Here is a 14,159-nt window from a genome sequence, read left to right as displayed (position 1 = left end):
TAATAGTGGGGGACTTTAACGCCTCACTTACACCAATGGAGAGATCATCCAAAATGAAAATAAATAAGGAAACAGAAGCTTTAAATGACACAATAGACCAGATAGATTTAATTGATATTTATAGGACATTCCATCCAAAAACAGCAGATTACACTTTCTTCTCCAGTGTGCACGGAACATTCTCCAGGATAGATCACATCTTAGGTCACAAATCAAGCCTCAGTAAATTTAAGAAAATTGAAATCATATCAAGCATCTTTTCTGACCACAATGCTATGAGATTAGAAATGAATTACAGGGAAAAAAACGTAAAAAACACAAACACATGGAGGCTAAACAATGCGTTACTAAATAACCAAGAGATCACTGAAGAAATCAAAGAGGAAATCAAAAAATACCTAGAGACAAATGACAATGAAAACAGGACGATCCAAAACGTATGGGATGCAGCAAAAGCAGTTCTAAGAGGGAAGTTTATAGCTATACAAACCTACCTCAAGAAACAAGAAAAATCTTAAATAAACAATCTAACCTTACACCTAGAGGAACTAGAGAAAGAAGAACAAAACCCAAAGTTAGCAGACGGAAAGAAATCATAAAGAACAGAGCAGAAATAAATAGAAACAATGAAAACAATAGCAAAGATCAATAAAACTAAAAGCTGGTTCTTTGAGAAGATAAACAAAATTGAAAAACCATTAGCCAGACTCATCACGAAAAAGAGGGAGAGGACTCAAATCAATAAAATTAGAAATGAAAAAGGAGAAGTTACAACAGACGCCGCAGAAATACAATGCATCCTAAGAGACTACTACAAGCAACTCTGTGCCAATAAAATGGACAACCTGGAAGAAATGGACAAATTCTTAGAAAGGTATAACCTTCCAAGACTGAACCAGGAAGAAATAGAAATATGAACAGACCAATCACAAGTAATGAAATTGAAAATGTGATTAAAAATCTTCCAACAAGCAAAAGTCCAGGACCAGATGGCTTCACAGGTGAATTCTGTGAAACGTTCAGAGAAGAGCTAACACCCATCCTTCTCAAACTCTTCCCAAAAATTGCAGAGGAAGGAACACTCCCAAACTCATTCTATGAGGCCACCATCACCCTGATACCAAAACCAGCCAATGATACTACAAAAAAAAATTACAGACCAATATCACTCATGAATATAGATGCCAAAATCCTCAACAAAATACTAGCAAACAGAATCCAACAACACATTAAAAGGATCATACACCACGATCAAGTGGGATTTATCCCAGGGATGCAAGTATTCTTCAGTATATGCAAATCAATCAATGTGATACACCATACTAACAAATTGAAGAATAAAAACCATATGATCATCTCAATAGATGCAGAAAAAACTTTTGACAAAATTCAACACCCATTTATGATAAAAACTCTCCAGAAAGTGGGCATAGAGGGAACCTACCTCAACATAATAAAGCCCATATACGACAAACCCACAGCAAACATCATCCTCAATGGTGAAAAACTGAAAGCATTTCCTCTAAGATCAGGAACAAGACAAGGATGTCCACTCTCACCACTGTTATTCAACGTAGTTTTGGAAGTCTTAGCCACGGCAATCAGAGAAGAAAAAGACATAAAAGGAATACAAATTGGAAAAGAAGAAGTAAAACGGTCACTGTTTGCAGATTACATGATACTATACATAGAGAATCCTAAAGATGCCACCAGAAAACTAGTAGAGCTAATCAATGAATTTGGTAAAGTTGCAGAATACAAAATTAATGCACAGAAATCTCTTGCATTCCTATACACTAATGATGAAAAATCTGAAAGAGAAATTAAGGAAACACTCCCATTTACCATTGCAACAAAAAGAATAAAATACCTGGGAATAAACCTACCTAGGGAGACAAAAGACCTGTATGCAGAAAACTGTAAGACACTGATGAAAGAAATTAAAGATGATACCAACAGATGGAGAGATATACCATGTTCTTGGATTGGAAGAATCAATATTGTGAAAATGACTATACTACCCAAAGCAATCTACAGATTCAATGCAATCCCTATCAAATTAGCAATGGCATTTTTTATGGAACTAGAACAAAATAATCTTAAAATTTGTATGGAGACACAAAAGACCCCGAATAGTCAAAGCAGTCTTGAGGGAAAGAAACGGAGCTGGAGGAATCAGACTCCCTGACTTCAGACTATATTACAAAGCTACAGTAATCAAGACAATATGGTACTGGCACAAAAACAGAAACATAGATCAATGGAACAAGATAGAAAGCCCAGAGATAAACCCATGCACCTGTGGTCAACTAATCTATGACAAAGGAGGCAAGGATATACAATGGAGAAAAGACAGTCTCTTCAATAAGTGGTGCTGGGAAAACTGGACAGCTACATGTAAAAGAGTGAAATTAGAAGACTCCCTAACACCATACACAAAAATAAACTCAAAGTGGATTAGAGACCTAAATGTAAGAGTGGACACTATAAAACTCTTAGAGGAAAACATAGGAAGAACACTCTTTGACATAAATCACAGCAAGATCTTTTTTGATCCACCTCGTAGAGTAATGGAAATAAAAACAAAAATAAACAAATGGGACCTAATGAAATTTCAAAGCTTTTGCACAGCAAAGGAAACCGTAAACAAGACGAAAAGAGAACCCTCAGAATGGGAGAAAATATTTGCAAACGAATCAGCGGACAAAGGATTAATCTCCAAAATACATAAACAGCTCATGCAGCTCAATGTTAAAAAAACAAACAACCCAATCCAAAAATGGACAGAAGACCTAAATAGACATTTTCCAAAGAAGACATACAGAAGGCCAAGAAGCACATGAAAAGCTGTGCAACATCACTAATTACTAGAGAAATGCAAATCAAAACTACAATGAGGTATCACCTCACACCAGTTAGAATGGGCATCATCAGAAAATCCAGAAACAGCAAATGCTGGAGAGGGTGTGGAGAAAAGGGAACCCTGTTGCACTTTTGGTGGGAATGTAAATTGATACAGCCACTATGGAGAACAGTATGGAGGTTCCTTAAAAAACTAAAAATAGAATTACCATATGATCCAGCAATCCCACTACTGGGCATATACCCAGAGAAAACCATAATTCAAAAAGACACATGCACCCCAGTGTTCATTGCAGCACTATTTACAATAGTCAGGTCATGGAAGCAACCTAAATGCCCCTTGACAGACGAATGGATAAAGAAGTTGTGGTACATATATACAAGGGAATATTACTCAGCCATAAAAAGGAACGAAATTGGGTCATTTGTAGAGACGTGGATGGATCTAGAGACTGTCATACAGAGTGAAGGAAGTCAGAAAGAGAAAAACAAATATCGTATATTAACGCATATATGTGGAACCTGGAAAAATGGTACAGATGAACCGGTTTGCAGGGCAGAAATTGAGATATAGATGTAGAGAACAAACGTATGGACACCAAGGGGGGAAAGCGGCAGGGGAGTGGTGGTGTGATGAATTGGGAGATTGGGATTGACATGTATACACTGATGTGTATAAAATTGATGACTAATAAGGGCCTGCTGTATAAAAAAATAAATAAAATGAAATTTAAAAAAATAAAATCAAATCAAAAATTCAAAAAAAGAAAAAAAAAGTAAATGGATTAAACTCCCCAATCAAAATACATAGATTGGCAGAATGGATTTAAAAAAAAAACAGGATTTAATTATATGCTGTCTCTAAGAGGTTCACTGTGGATATAATGACACACATAGAAGTTTGGGACCCTTATCAGTAGGACTGGTGTTCTTATAAGAAGAGAAATAGACCCGAGATGCATGCACAGAAAAGCCACATGAGGACACAGTGAGAAGACACCCATCTGCAAGCCAAGGAGAGACTCCTCTGGACAAACTAAACCTGCCATAGTTTTGATCTTGGACTTCCTGTCTCCAGACTGTGGGAAAATAAATTTCTGTTGTTTAAGAAAAAAAAAAATTATGGCAATTTATTTTATATTCATTTCAAATAAGTGATTAAAAGGTTATATGTATGACCCTAAAAAAAAAAAAAAAAAATACCGTGACCAAGTGGCATTTATTCCAGGGATGCAAGGCTGGTTTAGTTTTCAAAAATCAATCAGTGTAGAGACTTCCCTTGCAGTCCAGTGGTTAAGACTCCATGCTCCCAATGCAGGGGGCACAGGTTCGAGACCTGGTCAGGGAACTAAGATCCCACATGCCACATGGCAGGCGTAAAAAAAAAAAAAAAAAAATCGATCAGTGTATTCCATCTTTTAACAGGCTAATGAGAGGGAGGTGGGGGTTACTGTATAAGGGCAACACAGGGATCATTGTGGTGAAGGAAATATTCTGCATATTGACTGTACCAGCATCAGTACTGTAGTTGTGATGTTGTATGTAGTTTTACAAGATGTCACTGTTGGGGGAAACTGGGTAAAGGGTACAGGAATTTCTGTATTTGTTATTTTTTGCAACTATATGTAAATGTACAGTTATCTCAAAATAAGTTATTTACCAATTAAGAAAAAAAACCTAAACCTGTAAAATGAATAGTCCTTATATTCTAAACATGTTAGAGGGAAGTCAATCTCAGAATTCCTATTAGAAGTGGTTTTAATGTGGCTATTTGAAATGTAGATTATTTATGATTTGTATTATTTAGTCAAATCCATTATCTAGCTTTTGTTTTCTCACTTAAGAAAAATTAGCCTTATTTTATGTACCTAGGCATTTAATTTGTATTTAAAGTTTGATGAGAACGTGTCGATCTACTCATGAGACCTAAACAGTGTGGCTTGCAGCCTTAAGTAGGGAAGTAATAAAATATTTGTCAAATGATATAATTTATTCAGCATTCAGTAAGAGAAGGTAGCTGTATTAAAAATGTAAAAGACTAAACAATTAATGTACATTTAATTACAGAGTTTATGAGGCTTTTGAAACCACTTTTACCTAGCAATTTGCTCTGATATTTGAATTCGTTCATATTGCTTAGGAAGCATTCTTGTTTTATTGCTAGCTTCATAATAAAACTTTACATTGAGTAATTCACTTTGATATTCAAGAAGTGACTTCTAAGTTTTCTCCCTTGTACAATTAAGCAGATGTTAGTGGTGGTAAAATATTAATTTGAATTTGAAAAATATTAATAAGGAAAAGTTTTTGACTTAAATACTTTAAACACATTATTATTATTATTATTTTTCAATGGCTGCTTTGGGTCTTTGTTGCTGTGTGTGGGCTTTCTCTAGTTGTTGTGGGCAGGGGCTACCCTTCGTTGAGGTGCGCTGCCTTCTCATTGCGGTGACTTCTCTTGTTGTGGAGCACAGGCTCTAGGCATGTGGGCTTCAGTAGTTGTGGCATGCGGGCTCAGTAGTTGTGGTTCATGGGCTTAGTTGCTCTGTGGCATGTGGGATCTTCACGGACCAGGGATCAAACTTGTGTCCCCTGCATTGGCAGGTGGATTCTTAACCACTGTGCCACCAGGGAAGTCACACATTTATGTATTTTATTTTCATTAGTCATTTTTGCATTTTACTACAATTGAATTTCTTTTTTGTGTACACATGGCTATATTTATTTGTATCTGCCTCTCTTCACATTAAGAATACAAATAATAAAACCTATTGAGATATAAATAAGAGATAAATCAACAGAGACCTATAAGTATGGGGTCCACAAAGGCATGTGTTCTTGGTGTTTGTGCTGGTCCTTTTCCTGGTTGCCTTCAGATTTATTCCTTTACTTTTCTCTGTTTTGTATCTCAAGGGAGGGTGATTCTAGTAGGTGGCACTTTCTCAGTTCCTAAATCAACTAGCTACTGCCTGGGTTCAGCCAATGAGAAGTACTGGCAGGAATTCGGAATGTAGGAGGAAAAGAGAGACTAGGGTATTTTTCTCCTTTTCTGCCTCAGGTGATGTCTCCTTTGTAGCGCCAGCTTCTGCCAGACTGCCTCCTTGGCTCTATATTCCACTAGGTGTCCTTGGACTTGGGCTGTTGTAACATTACTGACTTTTCCCTCTGTTCCTTAGGCTTGGGATGATAGTGGCTTCCTGCTGTGCCTCACAATCTCTGATTATGCTTATTGTCACAAGAATCTTTTTATATCCACTATCTTTAGTATATTTAATAGCATTGTAACCTCCTTTTTTGTTTTGTTTTGTTTTGTTATATTCATTCGTTTTATTTTTTAGATTCCATTATATCCTCCTTTTGATTTTTGTATACTGTGAAATAATTGGGCTAGGTGCTATTTTGATAGTATGTGTGTTCTTATGTGCCTTTGTATTAGCCTGTTTTTTGTTGTTTTTCCCTTAAACTATTTGATTTCTTCTCCCAGAGTAGGGAAGCTTAAAGGAGGAGCAGAGCAACCTTAAAGGGTTTTATTTCCTAAGTCTGATTCTTCACGTTAATCTCAACCATGATACCACCTACCAAACATGAATCAGACATTCAGCAAATGTTCATTTCCAACATTTGTTGACTATCTACTGTGTGATAAAGCATCAAGCTGGATGAGCTGAGTAAAAGGATATGGTATGGTCTCCACTTCCAGGTTGTTTTTAGGAGTTCTGAACCGGGTCCCGTGGTAGGAGTTCTTATTGCTAGCACTTTCAGTGATAGGGCTTTGTGGGGAAGTGCTGTGGACTCCCATATAGTGTAAACATATAATTCCCATAACTATATAGTCACATGAAATGTAAATAGAAAATTGTAATGTGAATCTAGAGAAAGGGTGAGTTTTGCTATGTTCAAAGGGATCGTTGTGGTTTTTCAACTAACTGATTTTATATCATTGAGCAAGGTAATTTAGATTTCTTAGTCTTTTAAAATATTTTATTAAAAGAATTGGTTTTAGAAAATTTGAAAAGATATATGATAATGTAGAACATTGTTAAAGTAATATATAGTTGTTTCTGATTAAACCCAACTTTTCCTTTGAGTACTTTTTTGATGGAAAACTGATTACTTAACTTACAAATTATAAGTTTAAAATAAAATGAATTTTTCCAAACAGAATTGGTGTAAGCATTTATCAAAGGCTGTGGACACCACTATTCTGCAGCATCGTAATAAAATATAAGCAGGAAGCTCAGATATATGCTACATGGATTTTAGATTGGAAACGTAGTGGCCTTTGTCACTGTTATAACCCAAATTATTTGTAATAAAAAAACCTGACAGTGTGTGTGTGTGGGAAAAAAAAAAAGTGTATGCATGTAGAAAGTAATAACATAAAAGGGAGAAATTATTGTGGTAGGCTGAAGATATATATACATTTCCTCTAAAGAAGCAATAGTCAAATGCAATGTGTAGATTTCATTTGAATCCTGATTCAAACAAATCAACTGTAAGAAGACATTTTTCAGATAATCAGGAAAATCTGGATATGGACCAGGTATTAAACTACTTAAATTAAGAAATTACTATAAATTTTGTTAAGCATGATAATAGCACAATGGTTAAGTTCTTTAAAAGTTAAAGGTGCATTCTGAAGAATTTACAGTGAAATGATATGATGTCTGGGATTTGACTTAAAATACCATTGGAGAAAAAAGGTGGAAGGGGAGAGATGCACCAAGAATGGCAAAATATTGTTCATTGTGAAAGCTAAGTGATGAGAATTAGGTCCATGAGTACTCATTATACTATTCTATCTCTGCTTGTGTATGTTTGAAATTTTCCAAAATTAAAAAAACTGAAAATGTTAAAAAAAAAAATCATGAGATACAGTATATCTACTCACCATTTAGACACCATAGAGGTAAAAATATATATATATATTCTTTTTGCATCTGTGTTGTAGTGGAAAACCCTGAGTTTGGGGCCTTGGAAGCGAAAGACTGGGGTCTGAATTCTAGTTTTCCTACCTGCTAAAAATGTTTACTTTTTCAGTCTATTTTATATGAAAAAAAATAGACATGTATACTGAATATTACAACAACTAATAACAAGTAAGGTTTGTTGAGACCTTATTGTGTACCACACATTGAGCTAAGCCTTATGTATCGTTTAATTCTCATTACTAATGAAAATATTAAATAATGTATGAAAAAAAAACCTGATGTGCACATATACATATATATGTATATATATACAGACACAAATATATATATATAAAAAATACATATACATTACAATAAATTTGTTTGTATTTGATTTTAAAGAACCCCAACTTTTCCTTTAATTGCTATTTCTAACTAGAACTAATCAGTGAGTAGGCTGTACCTTTATAATTCATGTCGCACTTCAGCTTGATGTCAAACCTCTGAGGGCTTTAGCTTCATTTTATGTTAACATGATGGTAAGCTCCCCACCCCAGTCTATTCTATGTAGCCTCCTCTGGCCTGGGTTGCCTACTTCTTCAAATATTATACATGAGGTGGCTGCCAGGGAAAAACAGATCCAGGAGTTATCTTTTAGTCTTGTTGCTGGAAGATTCTTTAAAATATATATTTTTTAACTTACCAAATACTATTGTAACTCTTGATTGAAAGGTCTTAATAAAGAAATGCCCCCTCTCCCTAATCTTTTTTTTTTTTTTAATAAATTTATTTATTTTATTTATTTATTTTTGGCTGTGTTGGGTCTTCGTTGCTGGGCGCGGGCTTTCTCTAGTTGCGGCGAGCGGGGGCTACTCTCTGTTGCGGTGCACGGGCTTCTCATTGCGGTGGCCTCTCTCATTGCGGAGCACGGGCTCTAGGCACGCGGGCTTCAGTAGTTGTGGCTCGCGGGCTCTAGAGTGCAGGCTCAGTAGTTGTGGCGCACGGGCTCAGTTGCTCCGCGGCATGTGGGATCTTCCCGGACCAGGGCTCGAACCCGTGTCCCCTGCATTGGCAGGAGGATTCTTAACCACTGCACCACCAAGGAAGCCCTCCCTAATCTTTTATTTTGAAAATTCTCAGTCTACAGAAAGTTAGGGAAAATTATGTGGTAAACATCATATATCTTTCCTCTAGATTAATCATTTGCTAAACATTTTTCTATATTTTTATCTTTCCTTCTCTATACGAATATATATGCTTTTAGGGGGTACCATTTGAAACAAGTTGTACATATCATGACATTTTATCCCTAAATACTTCTTATCAAAGAATTTTTCTTATACTTTTTTTCTTGTGCATACCCACTAAACTAGAATATTTAAGTGTTCACGATGAACGATGCCGAAAGATACACTGCTTGATTTCCTCCATCACTGGACTTTCTCCAAATAGTTTTTCCCCTCTCTTTATATTACATTGATTTTTTGTTGTTGATTTATTTCTAATCACTTTTTACAACCACCCGCTACCACTACTCTCACTACTCCTTTCTGAAATCTGTTTTTCTTTTTTCACTTTAAGAAAATTATGGTAAAATGTATGTAACCTAAAATTTGCCATCTTAACCATTTTTTTAAAAAATTTATTTTATTTGTTTATTTTTGGCTGCGTTGGCTCTTCGTTGCTGCATGCGGGCTTTCTCTACTTGCAGTGAGCAGGGGCTACTCTTCGTTGTGGTGCATGGGCTTCTCATTGCAGTGGCTTCTCTTGTTGCAGAGCACAGGCTCTAGGCACGCGGGCTTCAGTAGTTGTGGCTCGCGGGCTCTAGAGCGCAGGCTCAGTAGCTGTGGCGCACAGGCTTAGTTGCTCCACGGCATGTGGGATCTTCCCAGACCAGGGCTTGAACCTGTGTCCCCTGCATTGGCAGGTGGATTCTTAACCACTGCACCACCAGGGGAGCCCTGCCATCTTAACCATTTTTAGGTGTACAGTTCAGTGGCATTAATTATATTCAATGTTGTACAGCCATCACTACTACCTAAAACTTGCATCACTCCAAACAAGAAACTCTGTAACCTTACCATTAAGCAGTAACTTGCCATTCCCCCCTTCCCCTGGTCTTTGGTAACCTCTAATCTACCTTCTGTCTCTACGTATTTTTCTATTCTAGGTAGTTCAAATAAGTGGAATCATACAGTATTTGTCCTTTTTTTGTCTGGCTTATTTCACTTTGCATAATGTCTTCAAGGTTCATCCATTTTGTATCATGTATCAGAACGTCATTCCTTTTTATGGCTAAATAATATTCCCTTTATGTTAATACCACATTTTGTTGATCTTTTGATCTACTGATGGACACTTAGGTTGTTTCCACCCTTTGGCTATTGTGAATAATTCTGAAATAAACATTGGTGTACAAGTATCTCTTTGAGTCTCTGCTTTCACTTTTTTGGGGTAGATACCTAGGAGTGGAATTACTGGGTCACATGGTCGTTTTATGTTTAGCTTTTTGAGAAACTGCCGAACTGTTTTCTGTGGTGGCTGTGCCATTCTATATTCCCACCAGCAGTGTATGAGGGTCCCAGTTTCTTCACATTTTTGCCAATGCTTATTTTCCCTTTCTTTGATTATAGCCATCCTAGTAGACATAAAGTGGTATTTCATTGTGATGTTGGGTATCTTTTCATGTGCTTATTGTTCATTTGCATATCTTCTTTGGAGAAATGTTTATTCAAGTCCTTTGCTGATTTTAAAAATTGAGTGGTTTATCTTTTTGTTGTTGGGTTTAGGAGTTCTTTATATGTTCTTGATACTAAGCCCTTGTCAGATATATGATTTGCAAATATTTTCTTCCATTCTCTAGATTGTCTTTTCATTTCTGGATAATATCTTTTGATGCCCAAAAGTTTTAAATTTTGATGAAGTCCAATTTATCTTTTTTTTCTTCTGCTTTTTCTGATAACTTAGTAACAGAACCATCAGCAACTTTATGAGTTGTTGTTAAATGATTTTTCCCCTGATCACAGATTAGGATTTGAGCTGCCTTTTTTGGTCCAGGTCAACAAAAAATAACAATATTAGTTGCCACTGACTGAATACGTAATATGTGTTAGGTGCCATTGGGAAACCTGAGAAAAGAGGATTCTAAGGAAGCAAAGGGTCAAAATTGCATTCTTTCCAGGTAAATTCTACTGAAACCCTTTAACCTCCCAGAGAGATTAGAAGATACAGTCTTCCCCATCATTTTCTAGTCAGAACTAGTATCTGTACTGCACTGATCAGGTTCCTGGCATCTGCTCTGGATCCTAGGCTGCCCCTACACTTCAGCCTGTGGAGGTTCCAGGTTTCTTGTTTCTACATTTCCTTGAATTTCTTACTTAGCTCAGCTAGTTTTTTACCTTACCTGCCTAGTCCACAGTCGTCTTTACAGACTAAGAAACTCAAAGTAGATGGGTTCCTTACAGAGGGACTAACGTTTTAAACCAGCCTTTAAATCTGTTTTATTGCACCAGAAAAGTGAGTTTCCCCACATTTATAACTCTGAAATTCCGTTAAGAAGCTCTGTATGTGATGCTATTCATTAAAATAGTTAGGCTTTTTCTATGTGTGGTATGAGTGCTTTCCCTCTAGTATATTTTCTTTCGGACGACTCGATAATTGTTCACTTTTCCCCTCAAACTATGAAAACACAAATATTAAGTGCTCTATCAGTATTTAATATGGTTTATTCTCATTTTTTTTTCCCCTAGCTGATCTAAAAAGAACAATTGCTGTCCTTTTGGATGACATTTTACAACGTTTGGTAAAGCTGGAGAACAAAGTCGACTATATTGTTGTAAACGGCTCAGCAACCAACACTACCAATGGTACTAGTGGGAATCTGGTGCCAGTGACGACAAATAAAAGGATAAATGCATCAGGCAGCATTAGATAGCAGTTGAAGATCAGCTTGTGCTGCTACGTTCACCGTGGATTATATCCTATGGCAGAAAAGCTTTTATATCGCTGGCTAGCATAGAGTAATACTTTACAATAAAACCTCTACGCGTTTTCAAGGAATATGCTGGATTCATGGAACTTTAATTCTGTATATAAATTTTAAAAGTTATTAGTTTGCTTTCAGGCACAACTCTTCAACGCTGTACTATATCCTTAAAGGGAATTTGGTAACATGGTTGATGTAGTAAGCAGGTAGGTGATCTTTGTATAAATCTTTGTTTGAGATCAAGTTGAAACAGAAACACTGAAAGACATGGATTCATTTCTATAAAATATTTATTTAAGTATATAACACGTTTTTCAGACAAGTGAAGAATATTGTTACTGAATCATTCTGTCGTTTGTTATCAGTAGATGTGACTGTTTGACTAATACTATTAGAAAATGTGCTTACTTCCAGTACTTACTATATTTTGTTATTCAGATTATGAGCAGAGAGAAAGGAAGTATAATGTTGAAAATAATGTTTTGAAATCATGACCCAAAGAATGTCTTCATTTGCACTATCCCTTCAGAATAACTGGAGGTTAATTATTGTATATTTTTAAAAATTACATTTATAAGAGTATAATCTTGAAATGGGTAGTAGCCACTGTTCGTAACCTATTCTAAACATTGGGACAATTAAATAACGTTAAAATAGTAATCTCTAATCTCATACGTAACATTTTCTTATATACTTATGTTCTGAAGAATAAAAGATTTTTATGATGAGATTAAAAATAAGTATTAATTCATGATTTTCATGTACATGAATGTTAATTTAAAAGTGTAACCCTTTGATTATGTTGTCAAGAAAGCACATTATTTCCGTATTTCGGTAATTTTTGCTTATATTATATTGGCAAGGGAGAGAGAAACTGAGATATTTGTGAGACTGGGACTCTTAAGGACTTTAGCCAGATGTACATAATAAAAGTATTTGTGTTGCATTAAATTGCTTGGAAAATGGTAACACTATAGTACGTAGAATATCCTGCTTTATGAAATTTTGGATTTGTATAATAGATACGTTAGATATTCATTTTATATAATGAGCACTTAAAAATAATTAAGAATGTTTAAAATATAATTTAAATTATGAAGATGGACTATCTTTTCAGGAAAACAGCTATTCTATATAGCACAAGAGATCTTAGTCTTGGGTAATTCTACTATAGAGCAAAGTACACCTTTATTTAAATTTACCTTGTAGCAAATTTAATTGCCATATGGTGCCCTATGTTTCATAGTATTTATTCTCTATAACAACTGCTTAAGTGCAGCTAGCTTCTAGATTTAGACTGTATTGAACTTAGTTTTGGATATTGTATTCATTATTACAATGTGCTACCAGACATAGTAGCAATAATTATAATGTTTTATTAAAGTAAGTATGAGAAAATATTTCATGAAAGGTATCTTTCCAGACTCTTCCCTGTACCCTACCTTTATGTGAAGAAATTATTTATATATCATTTCCAGGTAAAGTTTGGAATAATTGTTCAGTCTCTCATTAGATGTTGACATTTTTGTTTTTTGTTTTTGTTTTCAGGGATGAAATAAAATGTATTATTTGTACTTTAAAGTGTTATCATAAGTTTTTTCTTTAATGGTGACTGTGCATTTAATAAATGGTAAATGATTAAAAGGAATCTTAGATAATTTGGGTTTTGTTCCATGAATTCCAGATAGCTGTTTCAAAAGAGAAAAATGGAAGATTGCTTTGTTCAGGTTAGGAGAGTCTGAGTTTAGGGATTGATGGGAACAAATCTGGGGATTGTGTTTGGAGGTGGCTCCTAGGCTTGTACTGTCAAGTCGAAGTTTACTGTTGAGTTTTTTTAAATTTCAACTTAAATTTTTAAATTTTTATTTCATATTGGAGTATAGTTGATTAATAATGTGTTTCAGGTATACAGCATAGTAGTTCCGTTATACATAAACATGTATCTGTTCTTTTTCAAATTCTTTTCCCATTTAGGTTATTACAGAGTATTGAGCAGAGTTCCCTGTGCTATACAGTAGGTCCTTGTTGGTTATCTATTTTAATAGCATTGTATACATGTCAATCCCAAACTCCCAATCTGTCCCTACCCCCCACTCTTCCTTCCTGTTAACCATAAGTTTGTTCTCTAAGTCTGTGAGTCTGTTTCTGTTATGTAAATAAGTTCATTTGTATCTTTTTTTTTTTTTTAGGTTTCACTTATAAGCTGATATCATATATTTATCTTTCTCTGTCTGACTTACTTCACTTAGTATGATAATCTCCAGGTCCATCTGTGTTGCTGCAAATTGCATTATTTCATTCATTTTAATGGCTGAATAATATTCCATTGTATATATCTAACACACCTTCTTTATCCATTCCTCTGTTGATGGACATTTAGGTTGCTTCCATGTCTTGGCTAT

The 14,159-nt window shown here is 35.3% G+C and overlaps 1 protein-coding gene across 1 annotated transcript in view; it reads left to right on the top strand.

Annotated features, from left to right (window-relative positions):
• The window catches only part of CCDC126 (coiled-coil domain containing 126), a 35,674-nt gene extending 22,470 nt beyond the window's left edge, over positions 1-13,204 (top strand). The window contains exon 3 of the mRNA XM_061197684.1: positions 11,522-13,204. Within this exon, the coding sequence (XP_061053667.1) occupies positions 11,522-11,706 (185 nt within the window). The 3' untranslated portion in view covers positions 11,707-13,204. The remainder of the gene's footprint in view (positions 1-11,521) is intronic.
• Positions 13,205-14,159: the final 955 nt, after the last annotated feature.

The sequence above is a fragment of the Eubalaena glacialis genome, chromosome 8 (assembly GCF_028564815.1).
Source record: "Eubalaena glacialis isolate mEubGla1 chromosome 8, mEubGla1.1.hap2.+ XY, whole genome shotgun sequence".
In the NCBI taxonomy this organism is placed as follows: Eukaryota; Metazoa; Chordata; class Mammalia; order Artiodactyla; family Balaenidae; genus Eubalaena; species Eubalaena glacialis.
The sequence above is the reverse complement of the archived record's forward strand: the minus strand, read 5'-3'. Positions and strand labels throughout refer to the sequence as shown.